Source organism: Podarcis raffonei, chromosome 1, assembly GCF_027172205.1.
Source record: "Podarcis raffonei isolate rPodRaf1 chromosome 1, rPodRaf1.pri, whole genome shotgun sequence".
NCBI lineage: Eukaryota > Metazoa > Chordata > Lepidosauria > Squamata > Lacertidae > Podarcis > Podarcis raffonei.
In genome coordinates this window covers 24,150,239-24,165,331 of record NC_070602.1, presented here as the reverse complement: position 1 = coordinate 24,165,331, position 15,093 = coordinate 24,150,239, and the positions used below count along the sequence as shown (strand labels likewise).

The 15,093-nt window shown below is 38.5% G+C and overlaps 1 protein-coding gene and 1 long non-coding RNA gene across 2 annotated transcripts in view; both read left to right on the top strand.

Moving 5' to 3' along the window:
* LOC128408255 (uncharacterized) overlaps positions 1-15,093 on the top strand; it is a 213,737-nt gene that overhangs the window by 179,857 nt on the left and 18,787 nt on the right. The window lies entirely within an intron of this gene.
* TTC8 (tetratricopeptide repeat domain 8) overlaps positions 1-15,093 on the top strand; it is a 32,561-nt gene that overhangs the window by 949 nt on the left and 16,519 nt on the right. Inside the window, exons 2-6 of the mRNA XM_053377655.1 lie at positions 9,101-9,221; positions 9,612-9,675; positions 10,374-10,533; positions 11,574-11,663; positions 14,613-14,657. Coding sequence (XP_053233630.1) covers positions 9,101-9,221; positions 9,612-9,675; positions 10,374-10,533; positions 11,574-11,663; positions 14,613-14,657 — 480 coding nt within the window. The remainder of the gene's footprint in view (positions 1-9,100; positions 9,222-9,611; positions 9,676-10,373; positions 10,534-11,573; positions 11,664-14,612; positions 14,658-15,093) is intronic.

The following is a 15,093-nucleotide window of genomic DNA, read 5'->3' as shown; positions in this document are numbered from 1 at the left end:
CACACACACACAAGCATTTTGTGCATGTACCTGCAACTCTGGCTAATGAACAGTTGAAGTGCACAGAAGTTTGTGTCATAATAAATTTGTTGATCTTTAAGGTGCCACAGGGTTGTTTGTAGCGATACGATACAATACGATACAATATCTTTATTGTCATTGTCCCATACAGAACAATGAAATTGAAAAATCTACATAAGACATTCAAAAACCCCTAAAAACTCTGAAACCCCATTTTAAAATACAATATACTCTTATAGAGACTCCTTATACTGCATTTAAAACCAGAATTGCACTTGGGTAGAAACTGTTTCTCAGGCGGCTGGTCCTAGTCTTTATAACCCTGTACCTTCTTCCAGAAGGCAGAAGCTTTATAACAAATGTGGTTAGTTTTGAAGTAGGGTAAAAGAAAAGGAGGGCATGGAAATGGAAGCTTCTTTCTTTTCATACAAGCTCATGATTTCCTATTAGTTATTAACATGATTATTTACAAGTTCTTTAGCAACAACTGTGTCAACCTCTTCCCATGCATCTTTTAAGTAAGTAGACTGAACCTCTTTGACAAAGCAAACTTTGAAATACTGGAGAATGGAAAAGACCACAAAAACATGAGACAAACTGATTCTCTTTATAATCTATAAAATAAGTAATTTGTAAGATTTTATTTAGAACATACTGCACCCAAACTACCTAGTATCCTTTGATAATTACTTTTGGTACAGGATAACTTTTGACATAGTTCTGCATACTTTCTTCCAAACTATGTTTGAGAATTATGCTTTAGGAGGTGCTCTTGTAAGATGTTCAGAGAACTTTCTAAGAAACCAATGCAAGATTAAATACTTTATGGTATGATGTTACATTGAAAAGAAATATTCAGTAGCATTCAGAAAGGCTCTATTCTTGATCTGGTTTTGGAGGGAATAAGTTCAGTAATTATTTGGGTGAAGGAGACTGTTCACTTATTAGATTTGCTGGCATTGTAAACTGGAAAAATCGGCAAGTATATCCGATGATAATTTAAAATGCATTCCTAACCCCACTGATGAGAGAAAGTCACATTGAATTTAATAGGGCTCATCTCTGATTAAACATGGTTAAATTGGAAGGTTAGTTTGAGAGAATTCAAAAGAGAAATGTAAAATGTTAGCCATGAGAACAACGAACAAAGTCTACATACACCATGGGAGATGTCTAGCTAGGCAATAGCACTTGAAGACTTGAAGAGAGAATTATTGTTGAACATGAGCCAACAAGGTACATCTGTAATGTAAGAGAGAACAACAATAAGTACCACTTCAGACTATATTATCATGAGCATTGCTTCCAAGATTTAGGTAGCAGCAGCGCCACTCTTTTCATTACTAATATAATTTGGTGTGTTGTGGTTTATTGTGTGCTCACAGTTGAAGAAAGGTATCAACAAGATGGGAAGGATTCAGATAGAGGAGTGAGGATATTTTAATTTATTTCGAATACATTGCCTAAATGTCTGACATTGTGACAGCCAAGGAAGGGCTTTTGTATTGTAATCCATTCCCCCCCCCCCAATCTATCAGTGAAGGTCACACAGTATGTGAAGGAGTGGTCAAGTCTTGCCCATTGAACAGTGTCCCAAGTTGAAGATTGATTGTTTTTGTTCCAGGGAAATTGATGGGGACAACTCTGAGGACCAAGCCAGACCTTAACTGCATTATGTCTATGTGTGACAGCAGTGAACCCAGGAACTGGTTTTATATGACACAAACACAATGGTTTAATTCGGACAATCCTTCCAACTATAGATTTAGATCCAGATTATGCCCTTCCATGAACCAACCAAAGGACTCCTCCTGTTCCTGGAAGGAACTCTGATCCAGCATAAACTCTTAATTGTGTGGAAAAGGGGAGGCAATTTTAACTGATTTCTCATTACCCTGTCAGACCCCAGCACCACCTCCCAGCTGTTCCAGATGGTTCCCAAATCATTTGGAGCAGTTTTACAGGGAGGAATGGATGAAAACGACCTTCAGTGGGAATGTCGCATGAGTGAAACTACACTCATGGGAAGTCTGGAATCAGCCCATAGTTTGGAGATTCATGAAAAAGCCACAGTAAACTTAGGCCTTGTGTATTACAACCTTCACATCACAGGAGGAGATTAGAAGCTTTCTGCTTCTATATTTTGCCAAAGTGAAGTACAAACAAACCATAGTTTCCAGTCCTACCAGAGCTGTAGGATGTTCTGAACTGAGACATAAATTGATTCTATCCCAGAGTCTTAAGGCAGGTAATGGTAGATTTAAAACAGAGATTTTAAACCTGTTAAAATTTGGTTAAAGCAACTAAAAGACCACATGCTAAAAGCCTCAGTTGCCTATTTGCTTAACTTAAATACTATCTCACATGCTTTCCATTGTGATCTGGCAGATCTTTAGGAAGCAACAGCTCTAAAGTTTTGGTACAAATTACTTAGAAAAGCTCAGCATTCTAGTTTTCCCTATTTAATCAGCCGAATTTAACCTCAAGAAGGTAGACACAACTCATAAATTATATTGGAACAGGATAGAAGTGGTTTCTTGTGTATTCTGGGTAAAAGTTGTTGTGTTCTTGAGAGATCAAAGAACAATTGTAACTCAGTGTAGAATCTGGGACACTGCTGTAATATGCTCCCAGCATTCTCTCAGCCATATAATATGACATGATGCATGTAGAATCAGATCTGCAGACTCGTTGCAAGATTTGTAATACAATGAGCACTGAAACGATGCCCAGGATAAAGGTTTAATGCTATATATTGGCATTTTAAAATATAGCAAATAAACCTGGGCTGCATGTAGGGATTCACCTTAAGAAAAAGCTGAAAGAGCAAACAAATAAAAGTTATTTAGTCCTTCAGGACTTAATGGGAAGTACAGTACTGGTGTATAATTCAGTGTCATCACCATAATTTAAAGTAATTTCTTTAAAATATATGCACCAGGATCAAATATATATGCTTCATTGAAGATAGAGTGGAACATGGGTTTATCTTTATGACATAGTTTTGTTCATAAGAATTTTATTTTATTTTATATTTCATAAAATATATATACTATTTAATTGTAGAAAAATCTCAAAGCGGTTTGCAAAAGGATAGAACAATAAAATAATCACTAAAATAAAACACAACCATGATTTAAAACAGGTTCAAACTGCAGTAAAATAGACCAAAACAAATTAACACTACAGAGTTTTGAAACATTTGGGAAGGCTTGTCTAAATAATGTCTTCAGCAGGGCACTGAAAGGAACATAGTGAATAAATATTTATTTAAGACATTTTTATACAGCTTAATTAGTCACATTTCTATGTGGTGTGCATAGAAACAATCCACAGTAAATGGGACAATGAAAGGATAACAATTTCTGAAACTTAAACACTACCTTAAATTCCTACTGGAACAGTCATGTACCTGAAGGTCAGCAAGGAGCTTGCCTGTCTAATCAATTAATCTATCAAGCACTTAAGTGTCTTGATGTCATATTATATATATATATATATATATATATATATATATATATATATATATATTCTGTATATATCACAAACCTTATTTATTGTATTGATACTACATAAACTTGACCTTTTGTAAACAGCCTTTTATTTAAAAGTGTTGAGTTAAAAATGGCATGGCAGAAAACATAACTATTGTGATACCATGCTGGTGTCGCAGGCCATATGCCCCATTTTAAGTGCAATGCATTGTACTGTAAGTCGCAAGATCTGATTGTTAAGTGATTATTTGACAGACACAGACAAACTGGGGGGCAGGAGAATTTTTCATGTAGTAGTTTGTGTCCATGGGTCTAATCTACAAAATGTACAGTTTAAAACAGCAGCAGCATTAACTTGCTACCAGAACAATCAGTATTGGAGATTAAAAATTAAAGCTGCAATCCTACACTTAATAGGGAGTGCAGCACATGTGATCCTATACACATTTAACAGAGAGTGCTCCATTGAACTTAATGGGACTTACGAGTGGACATGCCTAGGATTATGTTGTCATTGAAACTTCAAGTAAATGTACATCACTTTAAACAAGCATTTGAGAGAGGAACTAACTGAAGTCTTGTGCTTGTCTACTGAAAAGTAAGTCCCCTTGATTTTAGTGGGGCTTACACCCAGACAAGTGGATACAGGATTGCAGTCTGTCAGGTTCTGCTGCTGGAAATAACCTTTCATCATCAACCATAGGAAAAATATGTATATTGGGTTTCTTTGTTTTATAGCAGGAACATGCTTCTGTGCTGCTGTCGTGGTTGATCATCCTGATTAGTTGCCTAATCTGATTATTGTTCTTTGTGTACCATATGTCAATTTGAAGACAAGGAACTAACACCAGTTTATAGTATTGGTTGACAGGAGAAAAGCAATTGTCAACTGTTGTTGAACTGTATAATAATTATATAATGTGTGCAATAAAATACATATAGTATTTTGTTGCCGGTGCTTAATGTTCCATGTTCATTAATTTCTTACTGCTGCCTCATACATGCTTAATCATTGATGCAAATTCTGTGCCTTCTGGATCAGTGGTGAAATAATAAGAGATGGAGTGGTGATGAAAACTTCTCAAAATATTTGCTAATGAAAAATAAATGTCTAAATTTACATCAGAGTGTAGTATAATAATAATATTAGCTAATGCTAATAAGAATATACCTTATTATAATTTCAACTCTCCAGAGTTGAAATTATATAAACTCTCCAGATGACTTTAGGCATACCGCTTGATTTCATAGTCCCCTCTAGAATATGAGAATAAGAATTGTGGGAAGGGACATGTTCTCCTTTCACCTCTGAGGAGAAGCCACAACAATCACTAGCAAAGCCATGGAGCTTGAGATTATGAGCAGAAACACCAGCCTGGTGAACGTGGCTGTGGTTCCTCACCTCACCATGGTCCTGCTGTCCACCAGCACATCCAGCATGGTGTAGTGGTTAAGAGCAGTGGACTCGTAATCTGGTGAACCAGGTTCACTTCCCCACTTCTCCACATGCAGCTGCTGGGTGACCTTGGGCTAGTCACACTTCTCTGAAGTCTCTCAGCCCCACTCACCTCACAGAGTGTTTGTTGTGGGGGAGGAAGAGAAAGGAGATTGTTAGCCTCTTTGAGACTCCTTATGGTAGTGATAAAGCGGGATATCAAATCCAAACTCCTCCTCCTCCTTCTTCTTTGACCGATTCTTCATATATGAAGTCATCTCCATCAAGTACACCCAGGACTGCTAATCTCAAGGAACTGCTAATCTCAAGTGGCTTCACTCTTTAAGGGCCTAGTTTAGTTGAAGGCTTGTCTCACCCCATATGTATCCACTTGACTGCTTCGATTTGTGGAAGTGTACTGCCACATAATGTTCATTCTGCTCTTAAAATGAATTGATTGTTTAATGTGGCAGTACTCCCTGCTCATTAATATGAGGCAGGCACCTTAGTTGTGTTGGTTTCAGCTCATGCTAAAGGCTTTTTTGTTTGTTTCAGTAAGCCTATCCAGGCATGCAATTTTAACAAGTAATTTTATTATGTACAGTTTATTTTGAGTTGCTGATTTTATTTATATTTGGTTTACATTTGTTACATTTGCAGATGTTAGGTTTAACTTTTTTAGTGTTCATTTTCACCACTATTTTAAAGGAATGTTTTATATTTTTCTTTGTGAACTGCTTAGAGTAAGCAATACATAGGTTTTGTTAAATAAATAAAATAGTTTATTTATAAATGGAGTTCAGTGGGACTTACAGGGGCAGCTTTACTTACTTAGACATGTGTATGTATATTTTATCGCACATGTTTAGCTGAAATGTTGATTTCAAGGGAGCTGAGGGTGGGACGCAACCCAAAACATAATCCAAGCTCTGTATATATCTTTTCCAGACTGTGAATTGCATAAAATTGTCCATAAAATCTGAAATAAGTAACATTTAAAATTTTGTTCTCTTAATCCCAGCAGCAGATGGGATGGGAAGGGGCCTGGTTGTGTGGGATTGATCCCAGCCAGATGGTGTGAATGAGGGCTTTGGCACTGCCATCTCCTGCCAAGCTACTGGAAAATAGGAGTTTAACTTAAACTACACTCTGGGGATTGTTGTCTGTAGTTTCTTACTTCTGACTGCTTAATGCTTATAGAAGCCCTTTTCCATAAGCCTCTGTAAAACGTAAAATGTAGGACTATAGAAGGACATATTTCTCAGGCTACCAACATAGTCCCCACGGGCACTACAGCATCTACCGATCCTCCCTTAGTGCCCATCAAGACCCCCTGCCCCTCCCAATTTTGTTGTTGTTGTTAAAAAACCTGAAATGGTGGAGTTTTAAAAACTTATCATGGTGGTTTGTTTAGGAAGGTTGTCTGTTTCTCCCCCTTTTTTCATTTGGTTTAGGCTGTACATAAACGTTTTTCTGTTAATGGAGATTCTGAGCCTTGCCATTTTTCTTCTGTAAAACAGGTATTTTGTGTTCCCCATAAAAGTTTATTAGATTTCTAAATGAGCACCCAGTACCAAAAAGCTTGGGGACACTTGGCACACTGAGAGCTTTGTTCAGTGGTTGCTAAAATGAGCAAGAGCAGTTTCTATAAATTATCAGTCTAAGGTGCTGGCCTGTTACAATCAAGACTGTCGTTTTTGCTGTATCGGCTTTAACTTATGGCATAATGAACTGGAGTCCATTATCATCAGACGCATAAATGGTATGCTGACTTGCTGGTATGTGTGCACCTGGGAGAGGGGATTATAAACAATATGGTCTGTGGGAAATGAAATAAAGTTCAGACAGTAACAAAAGCTTAATGGTGAAACACTATTGTTGAAAACATAAACATTCTGACATTGATAAGCTAATAAACTCATCGAAGATGATACAAAACCCATTATCCCAATTTAAGCCACAGGTGATAAGAGTTGAACCTGTAAGATAAATTGTTATTTAGCATTTTCCTGCTGTCGTCTCCCTTTGAAATTCCTTCATTCAAGAATAGCCACATTAAGGTAGGTGATGGAGCATCCTGGGACTTCAAATGTATTCATATTCATAAAATGATCAACTCAATTTGTTTGGTGTGGGAAAAGACAGAGTAGATATATTCATGTCATGAATCGCCTCAGATATTTTGCAGGAGGCAAGATATAAATTGTTAAAGAGGCACACAATTATGCCCATTTTTCTCAACAGCAAAAAATGTCATTCAAACCAAAAACCTAAATTTATCCTTGATTTAATTAGTTGCTAAAAAGATTTGGTAGCAGAGTTCTTCATAGCTTCAATAGGGCATCAGATATATGGAAAGTTATCATGACTACTTGTTCCTTCTCTTCAGTAGCCAATTGTTAGGAGAAATCCATAAGCATTCAAGGGACTTAACCTGGCATTCAACTAATCTAGTATTATGAAAGAGACAGAAAAACCTCTCACCTCTTCCTCCACACTAAATCCATACATCTCTATCATGTTCCTGCCGTTCTGCCCCCATCTATAGCATTTCTCCCCCTAAATTTTGCCAACTCTACAGTACTCTCTTTGAGGTGCAGCAGCCAGAATGCTACCAGTTTGCATAACAATATTGGCAGTTTTATTTTCAGCTTGTTTTCCTAACAATCTCTAACATGGGATCTTCCAGACATTTTACTGTGATTATTGCAGCATGTAGGTTTTTTAAAGTATGGCTGAGCTGATTATATAACTTTCTCTTTACTTCCAGCTGCTAAACTGCCTTAAAGTACATTGCTTTCTTTACATCTTGTTCATGGATGCCTTTGCCCTGGAGATTAATATATGAAACATTTTTTTTTCAGGCAGTGGGGTAGTCTGTGTAAGAGAACTGGAGGTTTCTTGAAGCTATCCCTGTATTAAACTATGGGCAGGCGGCTGCTAGGAAACCTCTTTGGCTATAAAAAACCCTGGGTTTTCTGTGAACTGGAAGGTTTCCTTTGATCCTTGAAATGCTTGCTTTTCATCATTTTTAGCATATGTCTGTGGTGAATCAAAAGCCTGATATTTACTTTGATTGCAAATCCTAGCCTGAGAAACAGATGGTGGTCTGTATTGGCAGTTCCATTTTACCATTTTATCTCTTTTCCTTGACTTCAGTTAGCTCATTAGGTTTTTATTAACTGGGAGAATATGTAGAGATGGTGCACATCTCTCTTCCTTGCCCTCCCAAAAAAGAGAGTTGAGAGTTTTTCAGCCATTAGGAAGAAGCTACTTTTGGTACTTGTTCAATAAACTGACTGGTCTGCACGGAATACTTTCCTTCAGGTTATTAGTAAACACACAAAAATTGTGTCGGTACACAACTAAAGCAGAGCCAATCACACACACAGCAGAATATCAGCTCTGTGATTACTTTTATTTGGTTTGGGTGGTTTTTTTCCAAAAAAGTGCTCCCCGCAAGGCTGAGGATTAATTGCATTTAAAGCGATATGCTTATGATTCAGAAGATGCATGTGCTGGATCTGTACCTTCACTTTTACTGAGTTTCCCTCTCAAAATACTTATGCACAGCCTGCCCCTTCCTCAAAATATGCCCAAATTCAAAAAGTAGGATGTGGCCTGAGGGCCCTTTAAAAGGAAAAGTTGTAGGAAAATGCCATACACATACCAACAGCACCTCTGGTATTTTAAAAGCAAATTCTGAGAAATATCAGGCATTAGAGGGCACTTTGGCTCATACTCTGTATGTTACAGTAAAATACATTTCCATATCACAAATCCTGTATTAAAAAAACCCTTTGCCTATGTTCTGATAGTGCTCTGACAGATTTGTTTCTTTTTGGTAATGGGGAAAAGAGATCTCAGCTTGAACTTTGCTGTATAGGACCGTAATAACATAGGGCAACTACAGCCTTCCCCCATCCACTGTTTTTTTCTCACTCTTGTGTCTCAGACTAGAATCCAGCCAGTGTTCTCTGTGCCACAGTCTCCACCTTTTATCTTGCTATTCTTCCTTTGCTCACATCTGCCGACAGACCTATTCCTGAGTTGCTTCAGTCATCTGCATTATCTGTATAATTTGATATTGCATTGTCTTTTTGTAGATGTTTTGGCTTATTGAACCTTGGTTCCCCTCTTTATCATCTAGGCTGCTTGGTGCTTAAAAATACGAGCATTAACAGAAATGGTTTACGTGGATGAAATTGATGTGGATCAGGAAGGCATCGCCGAGATGATGCTTGACGAAAATGCTATTGCTCAAGTTGCACGTAAGCTATATCTATAGTTCCTTCAAAATGTCTTGGCCACACAATGACTCCCTTCCCAGCATTTCAAAATTACTTAACAATTCCCTTAAATAGTGTATTGTTCCCACAGACTATAATGTGGCATAACTGAACACTGTCGGTTAATGCAATTATATGATGTAGTTGGTATTTTCGTTGTTGTTTTTTTAAATGAATATAACCTCACTGACTGTGGTAGTAGCTGCAGCGCTCTGTCATGCCCTGCTGAGTTTAGGATTGCCCTGCAGGAAAACTTTCTGCCTCATGTTATTGAGTAGTTAGAAGGGTTAAAAAAATAAATGGGAAGAGAATTAGAGAGGTGAGATTGATCTATTGGTTACATTAAATAATGATACTTCTTTTTGTTTGTAGGACCTGGTACTTCACTGAAAATCCCTGGAACTGGTCAGGGTGGAGGTCCTAGCCAAGCTGTGAGGTATTCAGTTCATTGATAAATTTAATTAGTCCATGTATCTATGTACTACATATAGTTCACTGTTGCCCTTCACTAGTAAATGCTGTCCAGTGAGTAGTGTCTCTTAAATTTTTGGTTTATCCATTCCTACACCCTCTGCGGCAGTTCTTCACACTTTAAGTTCTTCAGTTGCTTCTGTATTGCTGTTTATGCATTTCCTGCCCTCATTGACTCATAACCGCAGACTGGTCATTGAATCAGATGATTCCTTCACCTCCCCCCCACCCCAGTCTTCCCTTATGTAAGCAAACATGTGAAAATATAATTGTGCTGGACTGTGAACAAAAGCAGTGAGATTTGGAAGATGCTCAGAGCATGGTGAACAAGCACACACGAGGTATTTAAATTGTGTGTATACATATATACGTATGTGTGTATATATACACACACCTAAAATAGTACTCTACAACACTTTAATAACAAAGTAGTTAAATGGTATGAAGGGTGTTATAAATTGTCTTTCCAAATAATCACATGGTGTTTTATGTTATTGTTAGTATTCCTTTAACTGGGAACTAATTTTCATGTAAACCCCAAAGAAGTGTAGAACTAACAGTAACAGAGTGCAACACGAACTTCAGAAATTATTTGCAGATACAGCCAGTGGCATGTCTGGTAAGGCAGACATATTGTGTCTTTCAATCTGTGGATCATTTCAGGCCGGTGACTCAGACAGGAAGACCCCTTACAGGATTTGTGCGACCCAGTACACAGGGTGGACGACCAGGTACAATTGAACAGGCCATAAGGACTCCAAGGACCGCTCACACTGCCCGTCCCATGACTAGTGCCTCAGGGCGATATGTCAGGATTGGAACGGTAAGGAACAAGAAAGAACTGAGCATGCTATTAATACGTATAACACACACAGTATTTGAGACCTTGGAAATTTGAAGTGCATATGTGTGTATTAAAATAAGAAAACTTTCATCTTGCTAGTCCTTGGTGTTTTAGCTGGCTACATTTTCTTCAGTCTCTCCTATAGTAATCTAAAAACTGCATTTTCAAAATATTAGCACATGTAATGGAAAATTTGCATATCTTCCTTGGGTAAGAGAAGTTGGATAAGAGTGTAATGTGCTTTATATAAGAGCTGCTTTTTATGATGCCTTTGAACATCATATTTGATCAGCTGATTGTTGGTGGTTGAAGAGATTGCTGTGCAGCTGAAACCTTGACAGTCAGCTGGGATTGCCTACCCTGGGGAGTTCCCTTGCACTCCCTGGTGCAGCTGAGGGGAGATGGAGGAAGCGGCTTGGATTCAAAATGCTTCCTGCAGCCCTAAAAACCCCAAGCTGCTTTCTAAGGAGGCCAAAGAAAGAAAGGCCAATTTTTAAAGGAACATCCTTCCCTCACCGAAAGCCGTTTGTATTCAAAGCGTTCAAGGGAATGCTTTGAATACAAATGAGCATTAAAAATAATAATTCAGGGGAGCAGTTTGTTTTCAAAGTGCTTCCTATTGCTTTGAGTATGAATTGCTTTTCTGTACAGAGAGGAAAAAGTTCAAACAATGGACTTCAAAGGTGCTCCCTATTAACTGAAAATCAGCTGGTTGTGAGTTACAGAGAGCCTTTTTTGAAGATGTACTCAAAAGTATGTCTTCACAGGAGGTTGCTGTAACTGCTGTTTGGTGGTTGCCTTTGGCACTTGTCAGAGTTCAGTCACCTGAGGACATTATGAGGACATTATGTCAATTTGATCCATGGCAGGGTGGGGGAGAATTTGGCAACCAAATTCAGTTGCCTGCTGTAGTAAGTTTGCATTGTTTCTTCAGATAATGGTTTGCTAGACGGTATTTTTTGCTGGTGATTATTTAAACATGCATGTTAAGCAGTTCTGTGGTATCTTTCCCCCTGCAGGCCTCTATGCTCACAAATCCTGATGGCCCATTTATAAACGTGTCTAAACTCAACTTAAATAATTATGCTCAGAAACCAAAGTTGGCAAAGGTGCGTTGTTTGCTTAAACGTAGTATTCTTGTATCTTTTAAAATCCTCGTCATATATAAGCAACTAATTTCCTGGTGATTTTAGTTAAATAGGTATCTGTTTCTGCATTAGTTTTTTGTTTAGGCATAACATTGCCAATTATTTAACAAGGTTAAGCAGTCAGAAGCAGACTGGAGGGCTGCCTGCCCTCTCCAGGCATGAATGGAGCACAATTTTCTACCTTCAAAGAGAAGCAGTTGCATCAGCAGCAATGTTAGTAATTAAACCAGGGTTCTGAGCTAGTTTTGAATCCTGGTTGACCAGAAACCCTAGTTGGACTTAACTAGGTTTATGCTAGTAGCAACATTAATGAGGCATTTCAGACGTATCACCAAACCATAGTTTGGTGTTACAAAAATGAGCAGGCTGTCATTCTTTCATCGTTGAAATTAGAAGTGTCTATTTATGGCTTGTGGCAGCTATCATCATCATCATCATCATCATCCTTATTACAGTGGTACCTCGGGTTAAGTACTTAATTCGTTCTGGAAGTCCATTCTTAACCTGAAATTGTTCTTAACCTGAAGCACCACTTTAGCTAATGGGGCCTCCTGCTGCACCACCGGAGCCCGATTTCTGTTCTCATCCTGAAGCAAAGTTCTTAACCCGAGGTACTATTTCTAGGTTAGCAGAGTCTGTAACCTGAAGCGTATGTCACCTAAAGCGTATGTAACCCAAGGTACCACTGTAATTAAATTTATATACCGCCCTATACCCGGGGCTCTCATAGCATGGTGTTGTATCTGAAGCCAGCAAACTATGAGACGCTGCAAACTGCAATCAGAAACTTTTCATCTTGGTGCTGAAGGGGAGAAAGGAGCAGCAAACCTGAGACTTGTACCTGCTCATTCCCTTAACGCCAAACAATGTCTGAGTGGCCCCAGTGCTTAACCAGAATGGGTGTGGTAGAAAGGAACATGTAGTGCCAGAGTCTGCTAAAGGTTGCTTGGTTGTAGTTAAATATTATGCCAGAGGAAGACCAAGTGCCTAAAGACCAGTCATAGTTAGCCTTGTTTGCTTGGCCATACAGTGGCAATAAAGGGTTAAAAGAATACTTTCTATTCTTCTGTTGGAAGAGTCTGCTATTGAAAAGAACTTTTAAGAATTTACACCAGAGTTGGGGAGTTTGTGGTTCTCCAGATGTTGGGACTACAGCTCCAGTGATCACTGACCATTGGCTATGCTGACTGGAACTGATGGGGGCTGTTGTCTAACAACATCTGGAGGACTGCAGCTTCCAGATTTACACAAATAGCCCATTGAAAACAAAATGCTTTCATTATATATTACACCAGAAAGTACAGTGATGTTATAGTTAAGAATTTTTCAGAGATGTAGAACCCATACTTCTAATCCGAATGTGAGTAAGCGGTAATGAGGTGCAATTTTGTTTTAGGTAATTTATATGGTTAAGAATATTTATACTCTCTTATTTCTTGCATTAGCCAGAAAACACCATTCTAACCGTTTAATGTAGGCATTTTCTACAAAAGCCATAATTTGATGAAAATAGGCCACTTGCTAAGTTGAAAAGATGATGATAACCTTAGCTAATGGGTTTTTAAGCATACATGCAAGACGATAAAGCAGGGCAAATCTTTGGCTCAGAGCACAAACTTACATATGTGCCGCTGATCTAAAAATTCTTGTTGCATGGGATTTTTTCATTCTGATTTCAGGGTGGTAGCTGTAGTACATTTGCGCTATCTCCCTGCTCATTAAAATAAAGGTCTTTTTAAAATGTATGTTACATAATTGATATTCGAGGAAGCTAAAAGCCAACAAAAAAGGCAAACTTGTCCATTATCTCCCCATCCTGATGCCACCAAGATGTGTCTCAGTCCCATTTAAGATACCATGCAAATTTTTATTGCTCATATTTTCCCTTTGGGGACTTGAAAAGTGCTGAAGGCAGGGCAGGGTTAGGTGACTCGCTCAGCATTGAGGGAAATGTCAGAAAGGAGCTGGAAGTCATCACTCATTTGCTTGCTGCTATAGTCTACAGTGGTACCTTGGGTTACATACACTTCAGGTTACATACGCTTCAGGTTACAGACTCTGCTAACCCAGAAATAGTACCTTGGGTTCAGAACTTTGCTTCAGGATGAGAACAGAAATCGGGCTCTGGTGGTGGTGCAGCAGCAGGAGGCCCCATTAGCTAAAGTGGTGCTTCAGGTTAAGAACAGTTTCAGGTTAAGAACGGACCTCCGGAAAGAATTAAGTACCACTGTATTCAGATCTTTCCCATTCCCAGAGGGTTTTCCCTGAGGTACATCTCGTGTGTCTTGAAATCATCCCTTTTCCTGGGAGAGCAACCTTCTGAGGTGATGCTGGTATTAGAAGGAATCCAGGGTTAGAGGCCATCTTTGACATTTCCTGCAGTCTGATAATAGCTGTCAACTTTTCCCTTTTCTTGCAAGGAATCCTATTCGGAATAAGGGGATTTCCCTTAAAAAAAGGGAAACGTTGACTGCTATGAGTCTGATGAAAAGAAGCCTTCCACGTTTAAGTGGTGCTCAATATTTCAGGATGGTCAGAGGGGGCCTTGCCTCCATTTTTGGAGAATATTTAAGAAGAGTACTAGGGAGGGGGGCATTATTTGCAATTTGGGAGGAGGTTGGTGTCACATACACACCCCGAGCCCCAGGTACATGTGTAGAAGTGTTCAGGGATCTTTCACTGTCATCCAGTATAATGAAAAACTCCCCTGGTTCAGATGTAAAATTAAGAATACTTTCCTGACATGTGCTGGCTTTCACAATGTAAACTCCTTATTGCATAAAACAGTTTGTATAAAATATGTTTGTGACTTTTAAACGGACAACTTGAGTGCTTGCTTTGTTTAATTGCAAATAGCTTTTGTTCTTTTTCTTCAATTTGACAGAATATTGCAAATTGTTCTCCTTACAGGCATTGTTTGAATACATTTTTCACCATGAGAATGATGTCAAGAACGTAAGTCTTATTTATTTCTAACTTAAAGGGCTCTTTTCAGTGGAAATGTTACTTTTGAGTATGAGATAGAAGTAGAATTTTCTTCAACTGGTATACAGGAGTTTTAAGCGGGGCAAAGTTGCAACTTCTGGAAAGGCAAAAGATAAACTAAACTCACAACTCAAGAAGGCCGCTTGTTTTATATTTACCGTATTTTTTGCACCATAACACTCACTTTTTTCCTCCTAAAAAGTAAGGGGAAATGTCTGTGCGTGTTATGGAGGGAATGCCTACGGGTGGCATGCCTACGGACTTTCCTCCTCTAAAAACTACGTGCGTGTTATGGTCGGGTGCGTGTTATAGAGCGAAAAATACGGTATTTATTTATTGCATTTATATCCCACCTTTCTTCCAAGGAGCTCAAGGTGGCATAAATAATAAGAATAATAATAGCAGT